This window comes from Ochotona princeps, chromosome 15 (genome assembly GCF_030435755.1).
Source record: "Ochotona princeps isolate mOchPri1 chromosome 15, mOchPri1.hap1, whole genome shotgun sequence".
NCBI lineage: Eukaryota > Metazoa > Chordata > Mammalia > Lagomorpha > Ochotonidae > Ochotona > Ochotona princeps.
The window spans coordinates 5651688-5671444 of NC_080846.1; the positions used below are offsets into that span (position 1 = coordinate 5651688).

At 60.8% G+C, this 19757-nt stretch overlaps 1 protein-coding gene across 1 annotated transcript in view; it reads right to left on the reverse strand.

Moving 5' to 3' along the window:
• Nucleotides 1-19757, reverse strand: part of CACNA1I (calcium voltage-gated channel subunit alpha1 I) — a 64392-nt gene that overhangs the window by 15651 nt on the left and 28984 nt on the right. Inside the window, exons 5-15 of the mRNA XM_058673226.1 lie at nt 15911-16070; nt 12587-12902; nt 12367-12459; nt 9554-9866; nt 7450-7880; nt 2650-2801; nt 1820-2005; nt 1594-1711; nt 1345-1500; nt 838-931; nt 233-435 (exon numbers count right to left, since the gene is read on the reverse strand). Coding sequence (XP_058529209.1) covers nt 233-435; nt 838-931; nt 1345-1500; nt 1594-1711; nt 1820-2005; nt 2650-2801; nt 7450-7880; nt 9554-9866; nt 12367-12459; nt 12587-12902; nt 15911-16070 — 2222 coding nt within the window. The remainder of the gene's footprint in view (nt 1-232; nt 436-837; nt 932-1344; nt 1501-1593; nt 1712-1819; nt 2006-2649; nt 2802-7449; nt 7881-9553; nt 9867-12366; nt 12460-12586; nt 12903-15910; nt 16071-19757) is intronic.

Below are 19757 nucleotides of genomic sequence, written 5' to 3' on the forward strand. Positions count from 1 at the left end.
GGCTGACCTGCAAAGTCGTGACCCTGCACCTGAACCTGACGCCAGTGGAACTACTCACTCCTGACACTTCCTTACTTTCCAGGTCCCGTTCTAGCTCGGGCGCCCCAGGACATGGTTCCTAAGTCCCTGTCTGGAGCGCCACGCCGACCTGCAGGCTTCTCTCCATGCTTCCACTGCACACAGCCCATGCAGAGCACCCTGCAGAGCACCCCCTGCCCCACCAGGGACTCACCAGGGAACGCTGATCGTAGCTCAGTCTCCCCAAGGACATGACGCTGCTTTTGCGTGACTCCAAAGCCAGCAACACAGGGTCCGGCGGCAGTGAAAGGCGGGGGCCAGGGGCCGCAGCCCCGGAAGGGCCCAGATGCCCAGCCAGCGGGAGACTGGGGTCCAGGTGCCCATTGGGGGTCAGGGGAAGTGGGAAGAGCTTGGGATCTGGTCAGGAGGGGTAGGGTGGAGAAGACACACGGAGGAGCAGATAGGACAGTGTGGGAGCAAGAAAAGGTGTGGCTGTGACAGTGGCTTCCTTCCTGGCTCCCCGTCCCCACCCCACCCCTGCCTGGACCAGTGAGCGGAGTGGCCGTGAGTGGCGGCCATGGTAGGGGAGGCCCTGCGTTTCAGGGGGCTGGAGTGTCACGCAGCTCAGGCACAGGAAGCGGGCAGAGAGAGAGGGAACTTGGGGTCTGTCAAAAGACACTGGTAAGGACCTTGGGCTGGGCTAGAGGAGGCGTGTCCTGTGCTGGCCAGAGATGCCACTCCTGTGCCCAGAACCCCAGGCATCTGTGTGTCGCTGCCCCTGTCGCTCGGGCTCCCGGCTGATGGACGGGCTGGCTTTACCTCCGCTACCATCCAGGCCCTCGGCAAGCTTCTCTAGTTCGTCCATGGTAGATGAGCTCTGGTCTTCATCAGAGTAGGAGCGATTGGCGTCGCCCTAGAGGCCAGCCCCATGTGGGTGACACGTCAGCTCAGCTCCTCTCTCCTCGTTCCCCCTCAGTGCAGGGTGGGTGGGGTGCAGGTTTTCATTGGGTGTGCCCATGCCCATTTTACAGATGGAGAAACTGAGGCTCAGAAAAAGGGGAGTGAGAAGCCCCCAGGACCCAGACTCCAACCCCTGTCAGCCTGCCAGCAGTGTCTCCACAGCCTCCAAGGCCAGAGGCCACAGGACCTCAACTCCCAGGCCCCTGGGGTCCATGGGAGCTCAGGGATGGGGAAAGAGGCAGGGATCCTGGCGCAGCCTGCATCTGCACACTTCCTGGGATGGGAAGTTCCCCCCTCACCACCCACCCACAGACACACTCCCCCCACCAGCCACCACAGAGGCTGCTCTGCCGGGGCCACAGTCACCTCCGCCTGGAAGCCCTCCACCAGGATGGCCACCAGCAGGTTGAAAAGCACGTAGTTGCCGAAGGTCATGAGGGCAACGAAGTAGAGGGAGGCCCAGGGGGAGGTGGAGGCCATGCCGTTGTAGAGGACGACGTTCCAGTCCTCCTGGGTGAGGATCTATTTTGCAGGTGGTATGTAAGTCAGCCCGGACCCCCCACACCCTCCAGCCCCCTGCAACCCAGGGCCTCCCCTGCCACGGCCGCCACTCACCTGGAAGACAGTGACGATGGCCCACAGCAGGGAGTCGAAGTTCTTGCGGTCGGGCACCGTGTCTCCCGTGTCTGTGCGCAGGCTGAACTTGCAGCCAAAGATGTGCATGCCAAGGATGCTGGGGGAGGTACGAGGGCAGAGGGGACTTGGCCTATTCTGCAGGGGTGTGGCCTGGACACCTGTCCTCCCCTTCCCCCGCCTCCACGCTGGGGTGGGAGGGGCTCACCTGAAGATGAAGATGAAGAGCATGAGCAGCATGCAGAAGGTGGCCACGTTGTCCATGGTCTTCATGAGCACCACGAGCTGCCGTCGCAGAGCCGGCATGAAACGCACCAGCTTCAGCACCCGTAGCAGCCGGAAGGTCCGCAGCACCGACAGCCCGCCGTCCGCCTGCCCCACGATCTCCCAGATGCTGCACAGCGGCGGGGTGGGGGGGACACAGAGGGACACAGAGCTGCTGTGTACTCGCTCGCTCACTCACACACCCCACATGCTGCCCCTGACACCCAGTAACCAGGGGCTCCCCATCCGGAGCCCACGGATGTCTAAGGCACCAGTGCGAACAGCCCGGGGAGGCGGCTCTCCCCCTGCTCAGACGTAGCACTTGTTCTCATTATGTGTGTGGACAACAAACCACAGGGAACTAATTAGCAGCATGACTGATGAGCAGGCTGGGCAGGCAGGATTGGGATCTCCTACTCCTGCCTGTTCTTCACACTCGGCCCTTCTCTGGGCGGAGGCAGAGGGCAGCCCGCACCTGCTGCTCAATGCCACCATTCCTGCTAAGTCCTGGTGTTCTGTGTCTCCCTGTAACTGGCTTGCCTTTGCATACTGCCTGCAGGCCTGGCTTTCAGTGCTCCCCCAGCCCCTCAGCCCCTCAGCCCCTCAGCTTCTCAGCTCCTCAACTCCTCAACTCCTCAGCTCTTCAACTCCTCAGCTCCTCAGCCCCTCAGCTCCTCAGCCCCTCAGCTCCTCAGCTCCTCAGCCCCTCAGCCCCTCAGCTCCTCAACCCCTCAGCCCCTCAGTCCCTCAGCCCCAGGGCAGGGGCGGGGCTACCTGATGATGACAATGATGCTGTCAAAGATGTTGTAAGGGTTGCGCAGGTAGTCAAACAGCCCGAAAGCAGCCAGCTTCAGGATCATCTCCAGGGCAAACATGCTGGTGAACACCACGTTGCAGATCTCCAGGATGTCCGTCAGCTCCTCGGGCTGCGGGGGCAGGGTGACCCGGTCATGCGCCCCTCTGGACACTCGCCCAGACCCTCGCTGGGGCTCAGCTCCCTGCCTTGCGTGACAGCCTTGAGAGACTGCCCAACTGCCACCAAGGGGTCCTGGGATGGTAGGGGACAGACTGGGACCCCAGGAACGCCCTTCCAAGGAACCTGAAACAGCACCCACTCTGCAGATAACCCAGGCAGTACCCCAAGGCCAGAGGCTGTGTGTGCTGGGCTGGGGTTCTGCACCTACCACATGCAGAGGACCCATCGTGGCTCTCAGAGAGGTCCAGGGAGGCTGAGGGACGTGTCCAAAGTCACCCGCTGGTCTGGGGAGACCAGCCCCACTGGCAGCCCCCAGGACCAGCCCTGTCACTGGATATGTTCACCTGGTAGTGTTTAGCTGCAGGTGGCACTTTCCTAGGGAACGTGCCACACCATCAACCATGACCGGGGGCGTGAGGGGTGGGCAGGCCAAGCCTGGGCAAGCCACTCCCACCCACGGACCTGCCCTGCCTGACCCATGGAACCAGGGCTGGAGCAAATGGCCTCAGGCCATACCCCTGCAGCCATCTGAATTGGGCTGCCACAGTCTTGCAAAGGAAAAGGCCCCTTGCTGAGCCCCGCACCTTGCAGCCCAGGCCAGATGGACGCCCAGCACAGTATTGACCACTCCTGCAGCCCGCCTTTCACAGGACACTCAGGCCATTCCATAGGGAACCTTGCCTGAACCCATCTGCTCACTCATGAGTTCCTTCCCACACGTGCTTCTCTGGGTACTGTGTGCCTCCCTCAACATGCGGGCTGTGCTGCCTGGGTGGGCAGCAATGTATGAGTTAGCACACGGCCCCTGCCCCCAACAAGTCCATTCTAGTGGACGAGGCCCATAGACACAATTACCAAACCATGCCAGGGAACGTTAACAGCAGGAGAGCCTAGGCTGGCCTGAGGACCGTGTGGCCAGAGCCAGGCGCCTCCTGGAGGAAGCGACATTTCCGAAGAGCCCCAGGGAGGAAAGAGGGGTGTCCAGGCAGAGGGGACAGCCAGCACAGTGTTCCAGCCCAGCTGGGACTCATAAGCATTCAACAGAGGCAAGAAGGAAACTACGTGGCGCCAGTCTCTTTCCTGCGCCCAGAAAATCTAATCCAAGTGCCGGCCTGCAGCCCAGATGAAAGGAGGCCCCACCCCCACCCATAATTACATTGCACTCCCCCCAGCATTTCCAGATGACACAGACACCCCAGGGAGGCTCGGGGGAGACAAGGGGGGCGGGGTGGGTGGCAGCTGGGGTTGACCTGGCGCCCTGATGCCGCACTCAGCCACCGACTCCCACCCCACCCCGGCCACGTCTGCGGAGATGAAAAGCCCCAATGGTGACAGCTCATCAGGGCCGGTGCCCGCTGCTGGGCCACACACACTGAACACAGGCACTCGCGCACGCCCGAAGCGGACAGCTCCAGCCACTGCGCTCTGTGAAAGGTCACCCCCGCCTCCCTCCACCCGCACAGCAGCTGTGTCCCTGTTGGCGCACACCTGTTCATCTGTCCTAATGGGCCGTCCATCACTCAGGCAGAGGTAGACAGAACAGGCCCAGTGTGAGAGACCAGGGAGGGAGGGTGTGTGGAGGGAGATGGGCAGGGAGGGACAGTGGACGGATACAAGGAGCTGGAAGTCGAGGTAAATGTGGGGAGAGAGAGACAGCAGAAAACAGTACGAGGATGCTGCAACACAGCCACACACTCATGTGTATGCCCACACATGCGCACACACTCACGTGCACACCCATGCATGCCCACACATGAACACACACATGCCCACACATGCATGCCCACACATGCACACATAGGCACCATTTGCACACTGTGTACATATGCACATGCTCATACACACCCACACATGTGAATACCCACAGGTGCATGCACACATGCTTACCTATACATGCACAAGTCACACATGTGTGCATGTATGTACATATGTATACCCATGCATTGGCATGTGCACATACGTGTGCATATGCACATGCATGTAGAAACAGCAGAGGCTGCAGGGGGTGACGCAGACCCACTCAGTGAAACAGCCCACAGCAAAGGCAGGAAACCCCGAGAGAAGCAGGAAGCAGGCAGGCAGAAGGGGCAGAGGCTGGTACATCCTGCAGGATGCCCCTGGCTGCCCAGCCACTTGTGGGGGGTTCAATATCAGGGTGGGTGGAGGGTGCCCGCCCCTTGGGGCCCCTCAGTGACCCCAAGTGCCACTCCAGGGGCCACACTGCAGCTGGCCTTGGAGAGGCTTCACGGACTCCAACCACTTGAAATGCCAGGGGTTAAACACAGGGAGCCTGAGGCCCAGAGGGGAGGCTACCTGGGGTGACCCCTTCCAGAATTTCTCCTCGGGCTCCACCCCCGATTCCTTGGCTGTCTTACTTATCTGATGGGATGCCAGTGCAGTAGACACGGCTTCCCACTGCCAAAGACAAACCGCCTCAAAGTCTTGGTCAAAAGCAGGCCTGGTATCCTCCTAGCCAGTCACCTGCCCTCATCCACTTCCTCCTCCAGGGCTCCAGGTGTGTGGGGGGATACCTGGGCTCCTGGCCCTGCCCTGGTCCCTCTGACTCTCCTTCAGGACTTATTGTCAGTGTCACCACATCCAAGAAGGCGTCTCTGATTGCAGACCGTTTTCTGGGTACCCCCACAGAACTGGAATGGCAGCCTCCAACACACCCTATCTTCCTCCTCCCGGAGTTATCCTCCACCTGGGTGGGCAGTGACTTGGTAGGGGCTGCTAAAAGGACATGAAGCTGCTGGGAACCTCTGCCAACGTGGCAGCCTTGAATGCAGCCGACAGGTGCTGTGATCTACAGCCACACCTTGGCTTGGGGTCAGACCAACCCCAGGGAGCCAGCTTGCACCCTGCTCTGCTGCCACCCAGCCTGTGCTCTCCCGCCATGAGCACCCTCAACCCTGGGAGAGACAGGGCTGCGGGGCACCCTGGCCCAACTTGAGGGCTGTGGACCTGGATGGGTGTGCACTGGGGAAGAGGGCTCAGATGGCAAGGTCCTCGCACCCCACACCCCACCCCTAATCCCAGCACCATAGTGACCTCAGCCTTCAGAGCCAGCCCTGCCCGCTGTCCACCTTATCACTCCAGTAGCCATTTGACCTTGCTCAGCCTCACTTTTCCCAGCAGCCCGGTGCAGGTGACACTGCTGCTGCCCAGCCACCTGACCCACCTGCTGATCACATGCCCCTGCCTAGCTGAACCCTCTCTGACCCACCACCTCTTCCAAGCTAATCCCTGCAGGCCAGGGGCTGCATTGCCCACCCCCCCACACACAGCCCCCTTCACCCCCTCCCCTCCCTCCCTGCACCCTCTAGCAGCCCTGGGATACCTCTCTCTACAGTGCCACCGCAGCCAGTTGGGGCTGCTCAGAATAAACATGGGGGCGGCTCCAGCTCTGTCTGGGAGCGGAGGGAGTGCGGCAAAAATACCAGCGGGCCCCCAGGCAGGCCCCGCGTGCAGCTCACCGACGGTGGCTGCCACTCCAAGCTGCTTTAAAAAGCGCACTTTAAAAATGCTTCCACCCCCTCACTCTTCCTTGAACTAATTAATTTTTCGAGGCTCCAGACAGCCGACGGTAAACTCCGCCGGTGGATGGTGGAGGGAGGCTCGAACAAAGCCTCGGAGTCACCACCACGGAGCCACCACCGTGGACACGCACACCTGCTGGGCACCAGACTCGCCAGCCCAGGTGCTCAGGACCAGGAGTCTTCCTGCCCATTTGCGGGGCATATCTGCTGAGGCAGGCCCAGCAGCAGCAGCAGGTATGTAGGGGAGAAGCCCAGGCCCCCTGCAGGGAGGCTGGGGCTACCACACCAGCGTGGGGACCACTTAGCAGGTACTCAGTCAGGGTCACCCACCCTAGCAGGCAAAGGGGGGGCTCGAGCATCGGCTGGCTGGGCGAGAGCTTGCCCCAGCTGAATCACTGATGCCTGCTGTGCCATGGGGGCGGTTCCACCAAGCCTGGGGTCAGAAGGCCTGCTGTGTAGGACATGGCAGGGTAGAGGAGTGGGCAGAGGATGGCGGCCTAGCCTGAGTCAGGGATCGCCTTGGAAAGCGTCAGTTAAGCAGCAGGAACCGACCTCTGACATGCGGCACCTGCCGCTGCCCATGGTGGAAATGCTCCCTCCGCAGCCAATGTAGAGCCACCAACATATTCAACAAGCAGCTTGCAAATAGCCCCAACTTCCAGAACTCAGCTCAGCAGCCAGTGCCAGCCAGACCCCAGCCTCTCCCCCAGGTCCCCTAACATCACTGCCATGGGAGAGCAGGGCCACAGGTGTAGGACAGCCCTGCCTGACAAGGGTGCATTGTGGGCAGAACCTGAGGGCCTCAGGATATGGGGCAGAGGCTTGGCTTCTGGGTGAATGAAGATGGCCAGCCCAGGGGTGATAGGCCTTCTGGAAAGATCACTGCTAGTGTTTTGGGGAAGCAGGGGCAGAAGGGTCCCATGAAGAGACAAAGGCAGGCTGGACAGGGGCTGGGCAGGGGCCTCAGCATCCAGGCTCACCTGCTAGGACTAGATCTCCTGTGTACCAGCCCCGTCTGCCCACCAGCTCCCAGCCACCCCGCTCGTTCTGGGCACTGGCCTGCTCGTGGTGCTCGATGCCCATGCTCACGGTGTTGACCAGGATGGCCATCATGATGCCGCGGTTGAAGTACTTGCTGTCCACGATGCCCCGCAGCTTGGCCCGTGTCTCCCGCCACACATCCCCGCACAGCCGGGCTGCACCGTCCGCCTGTTCCTCCTCCTCTTCCTCCTTGCTCAGGCCTGACGAGGCCCCATCCTCGCTGCTGTGGGTCCCGTCCCCATCGACCTCATCATCATCATTCTCGCCACCACCGCTGCCAGAGCCAGAGCCCTCCTGGCCTGAGTCGGGGCTGCCCAGGCCCGAGGGCCGCTGGCCTGCCTCGCGCTGGCAGTGTGGGCAGCTGGCAGGGTCGGAGGCCAGCAAGGCAGAGATGGGCTGCACCAGTGTGTGAGGCGTGGGGTCCAGGGGGCTGTGGCGTGGGCACAGCTCTGTAAAGTAAGCAGAGTGTGGGTGGGTGCCAATGCCAGACCCACCCTGCCCCCGGCATACAGCCCATATCTCCAGCCAGGACTGCCTGTGTGCCCAGTGTGTGCACACAGCCCTCCGCACACAGACCCTGCCCATAGCTCTTAGCCAGGCGTCCAGCAGCCCTTCACAGAATCCACCAGCCCCTCACAGAATCCACCACGGATCCTGAGGGCTGGGTAGGCAATGTGCAGAGTAAATGCCCCTCTGAGGAGACCAAGATGGCTACCTGATCCTACTCTCCTGCCTGTGTGAGGGGCTTGTCAGGCAGGGCAGGGAGGAGGTCTGGAGACCTGGGCCAGGGGCAGGGAGTCCAGGGTTGGCTGGAGGAAGGGTAGGGGCAGAGACCTTCTTGTCCTGGGTGGCACAGGCACAGGGGTCTTTAGAGACCGTAGGGCAGGTCTTACACTCGGGCTCTGTGATCCCTGAGGGGCACACCAGGACTCCTCCCAGCTATGTCCCCCTGAGTTTCCTTCGAACAAACCCACTTCACTTGTGTCAGCAAACACTGGTGATCTCATCTGGAAAGAGAAACCCTTCATGCCCTCTTCCACCCCCTGAGAAAGCCCAGGGATTCGTGCCGTGGGGGAAGGGCACCCCACCTCAGCCCTGTGGTACAGGTCCAAGCCCCTTCCAGCCCAGCCTCACTGCGCCTGCCCCCAACAGGACATGGGATGGTAGGGGACCTGGAAGCCAGGGGTACAGTCCCATCACCGCCCTTTAGGAGACCCCAGGATGCCCCTTGATGTGGACACCCTTCCCCCGCTCCCTCCAGTCTGCATGCCCTGGACAGCAGGTGCATTCACCAGGCTCACAGCCAGGGAAGCTGGGAGAAGCGGGCTTTCCAGGGATGGGCCTGGTGGGAAGGACTCCCAAGGACCTAGCGGGCCGCCCTGAGCGCCAAGGCCAGCCTGGGAGTGGGAGATGGCTCAGGGGTGGCCCAGCGACCGCCAGTCGCTTCCCCTCACCACCTGGGCGGAAGAGGCCAGGCCTGAGGGCAGGGCCCCTCCTCCCATGGGAGCCGTGCATTAACAGCGGGAGGCAGGTGCTGGGCAGCCGCAACAGCCCAGGACCCTGAGTCCTGTCTCCAACATGCTGTGCCACCTTCAGCGACTCCCTCCCTTCCTGGGACGCACTAGTGTTCCCATCTAGAAGAAGGGAACAAAGCCGCATACTCTGCTTCCTACAGCAGACGAGCTGACGAATGCTCAGGAGAGCCTAACAACCAAGCCCTCAGAAACAGCCAGGCTGAAGGTGGGCTGCGGGGGCAGCAGGCACACCCAGCTTGCCACGCCTTCGCGGGGGCAGGTCAGGGGCCGCAAGGCACCAGGAACCCAACCTTGTGCCTCAGTGGTACTGTGGATGACAGCAGCAAACCTGGGCAGGGCGTGATGTCTCAGGAGACTACGGGCAGGTGTCCCCTTCTTTCCAAGTGTGGTTCCTACAGGGGTGCAAAGGAGTCCCTCGAGGGCCAGGGCTGAATTTCTTTAACCTCAGGGCACGTCTGGGCACATGACAGGGAAAAGCAAAGGCCAGAAAAGACTGGGGACTAGAGCCCCCTGGGCAGGGGAATTTTAAAGAAAGACCAAGAGTGTCACAGCACACCCGTGAGTTTCCATGCAGTGTGGCCACTTACTGTAGTGCCGGGGCTCCTTGGCTGGGGGCTCGGGCTTGGCAGGGGTGGGTGCTCCCGTGCCTGGGGCCTGCCGCCGGCTCTGCAGGACCTGGTAGAGGCCCAGGGCCCGGCGCTTGGCCTTGCGCAAGATGTGACAGACGTACTGGAAGATCTCCTCGTAGCAGTCGCCCGGCTCGGCGTAGCTGGCTACAGTGCTGGACGACAGGTAGCGCTGCCGCTGCTCCAGCATCAGCCGGTGCTCCCGCTGCTTGGTCTCCGAGAACTGGGTCGCTATGACAACGAGGCACAGGTTGATCATGAAGAAGGAGCCCACCTGTAACCAATGGGAGGAGAGGACAGGGACGGGGACACAGAGGTGGGAGACAGAGCCATCGGGGGACAGAGGCACACAGAGGAGGGAACGAAGAGACAGAGCCAAGGACACACCGGAGGACAAAACAGGGAACAGACAACATGCCCCAGCCGGGGGACAGGGAGGCAAGGACAGAGATACGAGAGAGAGGGGCCAGACTCAGAGAGGACAGAAACAGGGCACAGGAGACACAGAGGGGGTGTGGGGGAGTGGGCGGGGCCCAGAGACACAGAGAGGCACAGACACGGATGGGGACAGAGAAGATTGCTGAGGCCTCGCCCAGGAAAGGCGATGGCCCAGGCAACTCTGAACCCTGCTCCGCTCACAGACCCGGAGACTTCAGCACCGAGGCCAGCGACCGAGGCCCCAGTCCACGGAAGGCACCCCCTAATGGCCAGGGGGACCCTAATCAGCCTCCTGGTTCCCAGCCAGCAAGAGAAGCTTCCCTTCCAACACCTGTCTGGCTTCCTCATCCAAGCTGCCAGCCAGCAGGTTCTTACACCCACAGCCTTCCCGCCCCTACCCCACCCAGTCTCTTCATCTTTCCCTCCTCTCCCACTCAGCATGGTTGCGGATCTTGGCAGGTAGGAACCCTGTGAGGGACTTCCTGCCCCAGAGGACTCTGGGAAAATCCCTGCCTCTCTGTTGAGAAGATGCCGCCTGCTCTTCCTGGTCTGGGTCGCCCTGAGGGCGGCTCAGCCCAGGTCGAGGTGTGGCTTGCAGAGCAGCAGAGGGCTGGGCCGCTGCTGTCCTCTGGGCACTCGCCCATTCAGCTCATGCCCAGTCCTGCCTTCCTTGCTGCTGCCTAGGTGACCCAAGCAGGCCCCTGCCCGCTCTGCACCTCTACCTCCTCATCTGTAAAATGGACGCTTGGACAAAACAAGCCCACGATTCGCCTCGTCAAAAGCAGCACCTGGACTGGGTTTGCAGAAAGTGTATGGCCCAGGCCGTGTGGCCCAGGTCAGGCCCTGCCCTCTTCTGGGGTTCAGGGTACAGCCGGGGTTGGGAGGGTGAGTAAGGCCCTGCTCCTTGGGAGCCCTCCCAGCTCCTGGAGAGCAGTACCCTGGGCTTCCCACAAGTACCATGTGTCCTGGAACAGAGCACCAGGGAGCCAGCAATGGCTGCAGGTGCACTGTGGCGCTCCTCCCGGAAAGGCATCCCACGGCTCAGAGCCTGTCCTTGGAGCTGTCCTGTCCCCGTTTCCCCATGCGTTGGGGGAGCTGAGGACGTGCCCGGGGCCACACTGGGAGTCAGCGGCTCCAGAGTCGGCAGGAGCAGCAGACGGAGCCCCGCGGGAAGCAGGGGTTCTTCTAGCATCCCGAGTGGTGTATGCACCCCACCGCAGGACCCCCACTGGGTTCAAACACCCCTAGAGGGCTCTCCTCTGCTGACCCCCCAGTGCCCTCCTGGCTCAGTGCTGGTACCCCCTCCTCCAGGCTGGATCAGGGCTGGGTTCAGCTGCCTTGTGTCATAGCACCCGAGGGCCCCACAACCCCCATCTGCTGCCAACCGCCTTTCCCACAAGCCCAGGGGGCAACTCGGGGATACCAGTGGGGCAGCCACTCGCTGCTCCCTTCCCTGTACACAGCTCGGGGTCTGGCGCGGGCAGACATTCCCAATGTCCCAATGAGCACCAGATGGACAGATGGCAAGCCCGGACACAGCCGGGATCCCTCCTTCCACCTGGGTGTCTCTGTGCAGGCCCAGGAAGGCACAGGAACTAAGCCAACAGCAGGTGTGTCTCAGGTACCTGCTGGCTCATCCTGAGCCCTGAGTCAAGGTCTCTCCCCCAGCCAGGAGGCCAGAGAGTTCAGCTTTGCAGCAGCAGACAGCATAACCAGCCAAGCTGCCAGGAAGGAACTGCCTTCCTGGGCGGATGTGCTGTGGCTGATGCTGCAGCGAGACACAACGTGCAGGAGCTGGATCTAGAAGGACTAGGAAGGGTTGATGCGGGCCAGTGCTGGCTGATAAACGCCCCTGCCTCCATTTCCAGCTGCCTACAAGGTGGGGAGTCCCTGCAGGTCACCACCAGGGCTAATGTCCTCTCTCCAAACCCAGCTCCGGAAGCAGCCTTAGGCCCCAGTGTCAGAGCCTCATGCCATCCTGTCCCAGAACACTGCTGAGTGGGCGGAGGGATGGGCAAGTGGCTTAACAAGCTGCCATCTTGGAACTGCACCCTCCAGCTGAGGTGGTGCAAAGAATGGGCTCCAGGGTGTGAGGCAAGCCAAGCAACCTTGACCAGCCAGAGGTGAGAAGTGGAGGCAGTGGGACATGACACAGGCTTCTAGCCCCGACCAGCTGCCTCTCCCATCATAGCTTGGCTGAGCTTCAAAGCACCCCCTCCCGCTGGCTCCCACCTGGCCCTGATGGCACTGACAGAGTCCCTGGGGACGCTCAGAGGGCCGAGGGCCTCCCCTGCCTGGGACTGCTGGCCCCGGAGCCCCAGCTGCCCAACACTTACTATGATGAGCAGGATGAAGTAGATGAAGTTGTAGAAGGAGTGTGCGTCCATCACATAGTACATGATCTCCACCCAGCCTTCCAGCGTGATCACCTGAAGCCGCACAGGGGCCATGAGGGGGGCAGGTGGCCTGGCTCGGTCCAGCCAGTGCTCAAGAGATGCCCTTGGGGCACCAAGGACCACCCCCACCCACCCCTGCCCCAGCCTAGCATGGCCTCACCTGGAAGATGACGATCCAGGCGTAACCAATGTTGTCAAAGTTGATGGCACCCTTGTGGGGGTTGGCACTTCCAGTGCGACACACGTTGTAGTAGCGGTTCCAGTTAACGCAGAGGCCACTGGCATTGAGGTCCTGGTGCCCAGCCCCGAACTCATAGACGTCGTCCTTGGACAGGCAGCACTCACGGCCCTGCTCCTTGAGCGGGGGGATCTCGTGGCAGCCCATGATGCCGTTGTCGCCCGACAAGGAACAGATGAAGGGCATCTCATCGTCCTCCTCCGGCTGGTAGTATGGGGGTAGGGCCACGTCTCCCTGGCTGTCCACGGCGAGGGCAGGTGACAGAGGGGGAGGGGTGGGGTCACTGCCAGGAGGCTCAGAAAAGGAGGGCCCTGTAGGGCCTGTCACAGCCTCCACGCCTCTGTGCAAAAAGCCTTGCTGGCCACTCGGTCACCTTGATGACCTGACCCTGGGCTTCCTGAAGCCACTTTTGGGAAAGAGGGAGGTGGGACAATGTGACATCCCTGGACCCTGCACACTGGTCAGCAAGAAGCTGCTGGCCAGCAAGTGAGCCTGGGGTCTGCCCTGGGGACACGGCAGGTAAAGCTGCCTCCTGCAGTGCTGGCATCCCACACGGGCACTGGTTCAAGTCCCGGCTGCTCTATTTCCAATCCAGCTCCCTGCTAATGCACTTAGGAAAGTATCAGAGGATGGCCCAAGTATTTGGGTCTCTGCACCCATGTGGGAGACCTGGATGGAATTCCAGGCTCCTGGCATCAACCTGGCTCAGCCCTGGCAGTTAGGACTATTTGGGAAGTGAACTGGCAGATGGAAGATCTTTCTCCTCCTGCCACCACCTGCAAGTGCTGCAGTTGACAGAGCCAGCAGACAGGGAAGGACTCTGCCACACCCTGGGCTGGTCACATGCCCCGTGAACTGGGGCTTCTTCCCCTACAGAACAAGGTTTACATGCCCTCCCCACCTGGCCAGAGGGCATTAGATGCCTCACTGCAGCCCCAATCAGATCCCAAGGCAGTGTCTGCCCAGGGATCCCTCCAGAAGGCTCTCGGAGCTAGCTAGCAGAGCAGCGAAAAAAATGAGTCAAGTGTTCCCAGGAAGATTAATGAGAACCGGCCACTCCACAAGTGCAATTATTAGTGCAACGAGGCACTGTCACAGCACAGAGAGGCACATGGGACAGTCAGAGCGCAGAGGCAAAGCCCCGGCCCTGGGGTCACTGAACACCCATCACGCTGTGCAGGGAAGGGTGGGGCAACAGGTGCTCGCCTCTGGCAGGAGACCACTCAATGCCACCTCCTCAGAGGGCCAGTCTGGAAGCAGTTACAACATATACATCTGAGGTAGGGCTGACTTGGCAGGCAAGACCCCCATGAAAAAAGCCCGCTCCCGATACCAGCTTCCACAGAGGTGGGAACAAGAGTGATGACTTCAGTGGGTGTGCTTCTCACACAGAGACTGAGTTTCCAGCTCCTGGATGGGCCAGGCCACTGCCAGCCCGCTGGGGACTGAGCCAGCGAGGTGGCGGAGCTCTGCACACAGCCTAGCCATACCTGCCCACCTGCCTCCAGCAAAGACACCAGTTCTGAGCTAACTACACATCCAGATAAAATTAAGAAATAAACCTTGACCCAAGTGCACCAAATTATTCCGGATGCAACAGAAACCTAACATGAGACCTTATAAACACACACCACACTGGGAACCTGTCACGACCTTGGGTTGTGTAGAGGCTTCCTTCGCTGGACACAGTGATGCTGTGACATGATCCATAAAATGGACTTCATTACAGCTAAGAGCTGCTATTCACACCAAAGATACTCCACTGCTTCTCGTCTCTCTTTGAAAAACACAGAAGGAGAGGGGCAGGTGTTCATTCACAGGTTCACTCCCCAAATGCCAGAGCAGGGACAAGTCCAAACCAGGAACCCAGAACTCCATCTGAGTCTCCCGGCTGGGTGGCAAGGACCCACATCCTGGAGCTGTCGTCTTCCACCCTGCATGGCGCACACTAGTAGGAAGCCGGATCTGAGGCGGGGCTGATACCCGGCTCTGGGACGCAGGCACTCTGCCCAATGCTGACACTACCCAGAGGAGCAAAGCCATTCCTCCTCGTCTCCCTGAGTGAATTTGCAGCTGTTCCCAGATCAGCGCTACAGCTGAACTGGGCACCTTCCTGGCTGCTGATCCTTACTGCTCAGAAGTCTGTGTTCTCATCGGCAGGTGGGTCGGGGCTTGGCTGCAGCAGGCTTGCCTGGCGACACAGTCCCACGCCAAGGCGGGACTCTAGTGTGTGTCCCCCTAGGATGGCAGGTGCAGCAGCTGCCGTCTCTTCTCGCAGGAAGCATCTGTGAAGACCTTTTTTTGGCCATTTTTAACTGGGCCAACTTTCTTTTTATCACCTAGCTGTGTTCCTTCCACGTTCAGGGTTGGAAGCCTTGATGTTTTGTAAATACTTTATCCCCATCCCTTTACGTGGCTCCTGAGACCTATACAGAGTGTTCGTTCTCTCTCTCTCTCTCTCTCTCTCTCTCTCTCTCCCCCCACCTCTCTGTGTCACACACACACACACACACACACACACACACACACGGTGGGGATGATTTCCAGCCAGGGAGGGGGCGGGGGAACATCAGACAGGAGCACCCTGGGGGCCTGTGCTCAGGACCAGGAACTGGACAGCACCGCCTGGCAGGCCGCTGACCACATGGCCTCCCGGCTCTGAGCAGAGACCTTCCTCTCCTGTGGAGTGGCTCACATAGCCAGGAGTTAATACATCCACTCAGGCACACACTGTATGCCCAGCCCAGGGCACCTGTTTCCAGCGCTGGTCAAGGCTGGACAGACAATCCAGGAGCAGAATGACGATCCAGGGGCTCACACTGGAGTGGCAGCACCCAAAGACCCGGCCAATACACTGGCCTAGAGACACCCGGCAACCAAGCCAACCATCAAGATCAGTTCCAGAACCAGGATGGTGTAATAGCGTGGGGCAGGGTGGGGACAGCTTCCAGGAGCTGAGTCCAGATAACAAGGCCCCCTCCACATACACACCCCATAGGAAAGAGCCACGTAGGATGGAGCACCCGGAGTGTGTGTCCTGAACCCCGACACTGAAAACCCAGGCCTGGAAGCAGAAGCCGAGAAAATGGGACCCAACCCCTGCTCCTCCCCCAGGCCCCCCCTCTTCTGGGGGTGGGGAAGGGGTTGCCACAGCACAGGGGTCTCCCTAACCCCTGTCAGGGAGGGTTCCCCCAGCCTGGTGTCTGCCCCACCCCCACCAGGAGCTGCGAGGGACTACGCACTCACATGGTGAAGTTCTCCTCCAGGAAGCAGCGGTTCCGCAGCAGCCCCGCCCACAGCTGCACGCCTATGATGCCGAAGATGAAGAAGACGAAGAAGCAGAGCAGCAGGACATTGCCCAGCATGGGCAGCGTGTCCAGGAGCAGGTTCACCAGGATGCGCATGCCTGCGGGGGGCGGAGCGGGAGGGTCCAGGGAGGAGAGGAGGGGAGGACGCTGGCGCGGGCTCCTGGCTGCCCTCTGCCTGCCTGGGGTTGCCCCAGACCCTCTTCCCCTATGCCTCCTGTGGATACACACCCTGGGAAGTTCAGGCTCCGGCATTTGGGGAAGGGAACCAGAGCGTGGAAGATCTCTGGATGTCCCCTTTGCCTTTTTAATACAATAAAATATTTAAACCAGACACCAAGAATGGTCCCTTTGCCACCACAGGCATGCTGTCCCTGGCTCATGTCTCACCCAGCACTCACACAGGGTGTCCCAGGAGGTGCCCGGCAAGGCTATCCTGAATGTCCTAATCACCAGGGCAGTTCCAGGTTGCCCACGACTTTGCCAGCAGTACCAGGCAGCCCCGCCCCCACCGCCTGAGGGAGCCAGGCAGAGCCCCTGGACCACCTTCAGAGAAACACCCACCCACGCAGAGAGAAGAGGCCTGCCGCTGGGAGGCAGTGGGGACTGGAGGTGGATCCTGGGGTCCCAGGCAAGGTGATGGGAGGAGCGGGACGTTGAGTTGATGGGCGGGGAGGGACCTGCAGTCTTGAGCTTTCTCCAAAGCTCTCCTCAAAAGGGGCCATGACGACAGCAGTCACCCACCAGGGCCCCGGCTCAACGGAGACTGCACCAAGGCTCAGAAAACCCCCCACACAGAGGACACAACCCCACGGCCGGGTCACAACCCCAACTTTGGGACCGGACCGCCTCGCCCAGGGCTGAGAGTGGTCACCCCCTGGAGTAGCCTCAGCTACTCTCTCCAACTCTCCCTCCTTCCCTGGCACCCCAAGCTGAGAACCCATGTGACAGCGAGGCCCAGGTCTGTGGCACCTCTGCATCTTGACCAAGGCATCTGGACAAAGTCTCACGGTGCTCGCATGACCCAGGCTTATCCAGCATACGCCCTCCCCCTCGTTCCAGTGATTGGTCCTGAATGGGCATGTGACACCCGCCAGGACCTATGAGAATCAGCCCTGGCTGAAAGAGGCACTCCATCCGCACAAACGGCTGGAGACGCAGCCGCCATCTTGTCCTGCACAGGACACCAGCTTCCTCAAACGAGGGCCTCTGCATGGACAGTAAAGGCCAGGGCCAAAGAGAGGGCGCATGTCAGCCATGACTCTCCTCTACCATAGAAATGGAGGCGCATCACCAGCAGGCCTGGCAGCCCACGAACCGTGTAGCGGGGAGGTGACCTAGCGGTCGTACCACTCGCAGCCAGGCTTCCATTGGCCCACACGGACACCTGCCTGTCTGCTGGCCATGTCTGAGTCACCTCAGGGTCCCCAGAACCCAGCGCACCTGACGCTGGGGGGCCGATGGTGAGGGAAACAGCGGTCCCAGCCAGAGGCGTGTTCATCCCAGCAGACACTGAGTGGGTTATTAATGAGGACGGCTATATATCAGTTATTTGCACCATGGACTCTGTGCAGTGATTGCCAATCAATAATTAATATCCACCCCGTCCTTCCCCTCCCCTGAGAAACTAGGCCGCCTCCTATTAGGAAAGGCAATGGACTCCCTGAAAGACTGCCCCCGCCAACATACAACCAAGGTGGGAGCTCGGGGTCCCACCTCCCCTCACCTGACAGGGAAGCTGGCAGGAGCCCTTGGCTAGTACACCCAACCGAACCTGGTCAGCTGCAGTTCTCTCTGAGTCCTTATCATGCATTCATTTATCAAACAGATGCCCATCACAGGCCAGGCAAGGGCCCCAACATGGCCAAAGGCCAGGAAGGGCAGCCATGCAGGGAACCCATCCCACTGTGCCTGGAGCAGGCCTGTGGCATAGCAGGTTGCCCGTGTGTCTGGGCCCCTTCACCCATGTGGGAGACCCAGAAGAGGCTCCCGGTTTCTGACCATCCCAGCTCTGACTGTTGCAGCCAAAGCCAGTAGATAGAAGACTTTTGTGTAACTCTGCCTTTCATGTTATATATATGTGTGTGTGTGTGTATATATATATATATACACATATATACATATATATAATAAAATACATTTGTATGTATATATACACAATACATTTCATCACTCCCCAGAACACTGCCCCCCAACAGCCTGGACACTGGCGGGCAGCCCCATCCCCACCCCTGCAGTCTCCATCTGCCCTACTGGGCGCAGTTCCCCTCACCGCTCTCCCTGCAGCCCAGGAAGCCCAAGGCCAAAGTCGGGGCTTAAGGAGCTAATTAGGGCTGCAGGATGAGCTCATGGCCTCCACAGGAAGCCAGGGAAGCGCCAGCTAATCCTTCTTCAACGCCCACGTTCCAGCAGACCGCCTGGTTCCCAGGGGGATGTGACACTATGCTGGGCCCCCTGAGTCTGGGCACGTGTATGGGATGCCCAAGGTGGTGGCAGGGAGAAGAGATGGACAGGAGTGACAAAAATAGACAGAGATAGGAGTGACCAGGGGGTAGCTAGGCAAGCAGGCAGAGAATAGCCGGGGCCGGGTGGGTGGAGGGTCAGGGGTGCAGAGAGAGAGAATACACAGGAGCCCAAGGACCAACTGCCCTCGGCTCACCATTTCCCCCACACGTTGTCCAGCCAAGTCCTCCTCCTGCAGTCTGTCCTCCCTCAATCTCACCCCCACACCTCTTCTCAGGATGGGCTACCCTGCTGCTGCTCTCTCAGTGCGGCTTTGGGGGTCTCCAGGTGGGCACTGGTGGGCAGCAGACCCCAGTCCCCCAATCAAGAACAGGCCGAGGACCCTGGGGTCCCCAGCACATCTGGGATAACCCCCATCGTGGTGCGACCATGAGGCATAGATCTTGGACCGATGTCTGACTCCCTGCCTGTGCCCTCACCTCTGACCGGAGCCCTGGGGTAGCCATGGGGCTGGTGGTGAGTGGGGCCCGATTCCACCGTGTGCAGTCACCAGTCCTCGCAGTCTGGACTCAGAGGACAGGGGCCAGGCAGGGGAGCAGCACATGTGAGGCATCAGTCACTTGGGATCCAGGAGCTGGAGGGGGGACAGGTTGCCAGGGCCAGGGGTTGGGGGTCACAGCTGGAGCTGCCCAGCAGGTGCTCTGTCTGCTGCAAGTGAACCAGGTGGCAGTCAGGCAGGAGCACCTCTGGTCGGGGGCACCTAGGAGGGGGCTCCCCCCAGCCGGCCTCTCCCAGTGAGGTTCGAGGTGTCCACTGCAGACAGGAGCTGTCAGCTCAAATTAGCACAGCCACACTGCAGGCCACTCAAGTAGAAATGGCCGAACACGTGCCAGCTTCTGCCAGGGGCACAGCTGGTGGCCAGGAGGGGAAGCGAGGGCGAGGTGGGTGGCTGCGGCCCGGCCCCCAGAGCTCCCTGTGTGTGCTCTGGACTGGCCAGGTCAGTGGAGGGCACTGGGTGGCTGGGAGAGGCCGTCTGCTGCTCCTGCCACCATCAGTGCCAACTAATCAGGGCCGCAGCAGGTGCCAGGGAGGCCGGCCAGGCAGCAGACGGCCCGGCTGCCACGGTCACAGCTGCTGGCCCCAACCCAGCCAGGGAGTGGCCCGTGGAAAGACGCAGGCCTGGCACCTCCCACAGCCCAGGGGAGGCCTTGGGTCGTGCCCCAAGGCTGCCCAGGGTCATACCCTGGGAACTGACCAGGCACCCATCTCACTGAAGGTGCCCCCCGACCCACTGCGGCCCAAACACCCCCTCCTGCCAACATCCT